At 30.7% G+C, this 2,915-nt stretch overlaps 1 protein-coding gene across 1 annotated transcript; it reads left to right on the plus strand.

Moving 5' to 3' along the window:
* Positions 1-270: 270 nt before the first annotated feature.
* Positions 271-1,581, plus strand: LOC133814604 (uncharacterized). Its single transcript, XM_062247543.1, has 3 exons — positions 271-654; positions 748-979; positions 1,058-1,581. Exons 1-3 carry the CDS (start codon positions 271-273, stop codon positions 1,579-1,581), a joined length of 1,140 nt encoding a protein of 379 aa, XP_062103527.1.
* The last annotated feature ends 1,334 nt before the right edge of the window (positions 1,582-2,915 follow it).

Below are 2,915 nucleotides of genomic sequence, written 5' to 3' on the forward strand. Positions count from 1 at the left end.
TATTTATTATGACTTTGTCTGTTATGAACTACTAAACCATGAAGTTTACATTTTCTTAGATAATGTGTAATGAACTTGACTTGGTGTTTATTGTCGTGATTGAACTTTTATTATTGTCATAATTAGGTACCTAAGATGGATGATTCAGATGAGGAGTTTGAAATATTATTTGGTGATACTTCGTCTTCATCAAGCAAGGAATTAATTGGTCAAGTTCTCATGGCTAATCGAATACATGAGATGCAAAAATCTCAATAGATTAGACGACCAATGCGCAATTCAAATAAGTCTGGACGTCAATATTTACTTGAGCTGCTAAATGGACATCCTGATAGATTGTTTTACACAATTAGAATGGGCGTTAATACTTTTAGAACTTTATGTCGTCGATTAGTTGAAATGGAAGTCATAGAACATGACCGGGTAATTAGTGTTGAAGAATTTGTTGTCATGTTTCTATGGATAGTAACACACAACCAACGAGTTAGGACCGTGGCCGAAAGATATCAACATTCCGTAGAAACTGTTTGTTGTCAGTTTGGCAGAGTGCTAGATGCATTGTGTTATTTAGGAAATGAAGTAATAAGGCCTCTTCACTTTAACACTGTGCAAGCAGAAATTCAAAATAATTCAAAGTATTTCCCATGGTTTAAGGTAAATTTCATTTATTAATTTTAATAAAATACTTGTTATAATTCATATCAATTTAATTGAAGTTGGTAATGATTTATCTAATTTGTTATGTAGGATTGTGTTGGAGCAATTGATGGTACTCATGTAAGTGCAGTTGCACCAGCTCTAAAACAACTTGCATATAGAGGAAGAAAAGTAGATGTAACACAAAATGTAATGGCTCCATGCTCCTCCTTTAATATGATGTGTACTTATGTTTACGCTGGATGGGAAGGAACAGCCAATGACTCTCGAGTGCTTCTTGATGCAATTAGAAAAGATGATAACTTTCCTATGCCACCACCAGGTCTTAAATTACACTTTTCTTGATGCATTATAATTTTCTTTCACATTCCCTTGTTAATAATAAGTGATTTTAATATAGGTAAATACTATGTTGTTGATTTTGGCTATTCAAATATATATGGGTTTCTAGCACCATATCGTGGTGAACGTTATCACTTGCGTCGCTTTAGAGGAAGAGGGAACCATCCTAGAGGTGCGATGGAGTTATTCAATTATAGGCACTCATCATTGCGTAATGTGATTGAACGTTGTTTTAGACTTCTAAAAGCCAGGTTTCCAATTTTGAAGTCAATGCCTCCATACTTGCTTGGAAAGAAACGTCGAATACCAATATCATGTTGCACTATCCACAACTGGATCAAAATGCATTCTATTAATGATAGAATGTTTGAACAATATTCAGTTGATGCCACACCTATTGAAGATACTGAAGGAACTGAAAGCCAATCTAATACAACAATAGAAAACCAACAAGAAGGAGATGAAGCAGGAATTTCTGAGGCACCACAGATTAATTTCAGTCAAGCTTATATGGCCCAAATGGAAAATGTTAGAGATGACATTGCTAGACAAATGTGGCTTAGTTATAACAACAATGTTTAGTTAATTCAAAAAATGTAACTTTAATTTAGAAAAAAAAAATCAAAATTAATGACAATGCAATATTGTTATGAATTTAATCAATGCACTATTAGTAAATTTAAATTTATCAATAGATTTATTCTATTGATAAATCAAAATTTAATATTATACAACCTATGTATATAAAATATTTAAAATTAAAGTAATATTCAGATTCAGCTGAACCAATCACGTATTCAGTTTTTGTTATATTTTCAAATATAATACCAATCACAGATTCAGCTTTTTAAAACTCAAAAACAGTTTACTGACATTGAACCAATCACATTTTCATAAACATGATTTTAATCACTAAAATCATAATTTCATTTCAGAATCCCACTTTTCAAAAATACAGTTTTTTAATCACGAACCAATCAGACCCTAACGTAAAAAGTAAATTTTGCTTATTGCAAGATAAAAACTTGGCAAGTCTTGAAAACATATTTTGACCTAAAATACCACTTTGAGTTTAGTGATAATTATATTTTATTAAAGAATTTTTATTCTTCCAAAAAAAATAAAAGAATTTATTTATTAATAAGTTAATAAATTAAAAGAGGGTTTAAAACCCTATCTTTTGAGAAAATAATTGAGTGAATTATTTTTCTAGTAAGTAAACTTGATTAATTGACTTCGGAAAGATTAACTAGTCAAGATGAGAAATTTTTAACGGTTTTCCTAATTAAGACAAATTAGGCAATTTTCTTAAAACGATTTTTAGAGATTAAAACCTTAAGAAAAATAAAAGGAAAATTAAGAGTTTATTTTCTTTAAAAATAATTAAGGAATTAATTAGTATTTTCTGGATATATTACCGGCTAAAATCTTCCATATATTTAACCGACTTATTGAAAGTACGGGTTAATAGTGATGCATTTAAAGAAAAAGTTTTTTTAGCGGATTGTGGGAAAATACTATTGTGATACCCGAGCCTATGTATCGAGACCATAGGATAGGTCTCCCCGAGACTTAGGGTTTAGTCTCAAATATTTTTGTATGAATTTCCTTAATGGGTTTAAAACCAAATAAGGATCATTAATCCTTACAGATGATTTTTAATAAAATGACCAAACTGCCCAAAATAATAATAATGAATTATGAGTGTCATAATTAATTCGAGTATACTGTATGGATAACTACATTATTGGCTAGCGTAACTGGACTGAACGTTGGAGGGTGAAAACCTGCTAAGTGCTAAGGACTCCAAGTAAGCCAACTTATATTGTGTGGCTGCAACATGGAACGACTATTGTATTGTATGTTAGTATAGGGACACATGCAAATATATACACTGTTGTAGAAAGTTTCTTAGA

This window comes from Humulus lupulus, chromosome 2, assembly GCF_963169125.1.
Source record: "Humulus lupulus chromosome 2, drHumLupu1.1, whole genome shotgun sequence".
Classification (NCBI taxonomy): domain Eukaryota; kingdom Viridiplantae; phylum Streptophyta; class Magnoliopsida; order Rosales; family Cannabaceae; genus Humulus; species Humulus lupulus.

Excerpts from the sequence above, each read along its gene's own strand:
- LOC133814604 (XM_062247543.1), top strand. The coding sequence starts at position 271 with ATGCGCAATTCAAATAAGTCTGGACGTCAATATTTACTTGAGCTGCTA. Across the intron at positions 655-747 it reads AGTATTTCCCATGGTTTAAG|GATTGTGTTGGAGCAATTGA; the intron begins GTAAATTTCATT and ends TTTGTTATGTAG. Across the intron at positions 980-1,057 it reads CTTTCCTATGCCACCACCAG|GTAAATACTATGTTGTTGAT; the intron begins GTCTTAAATTAC and ends ATTTTAATATAG.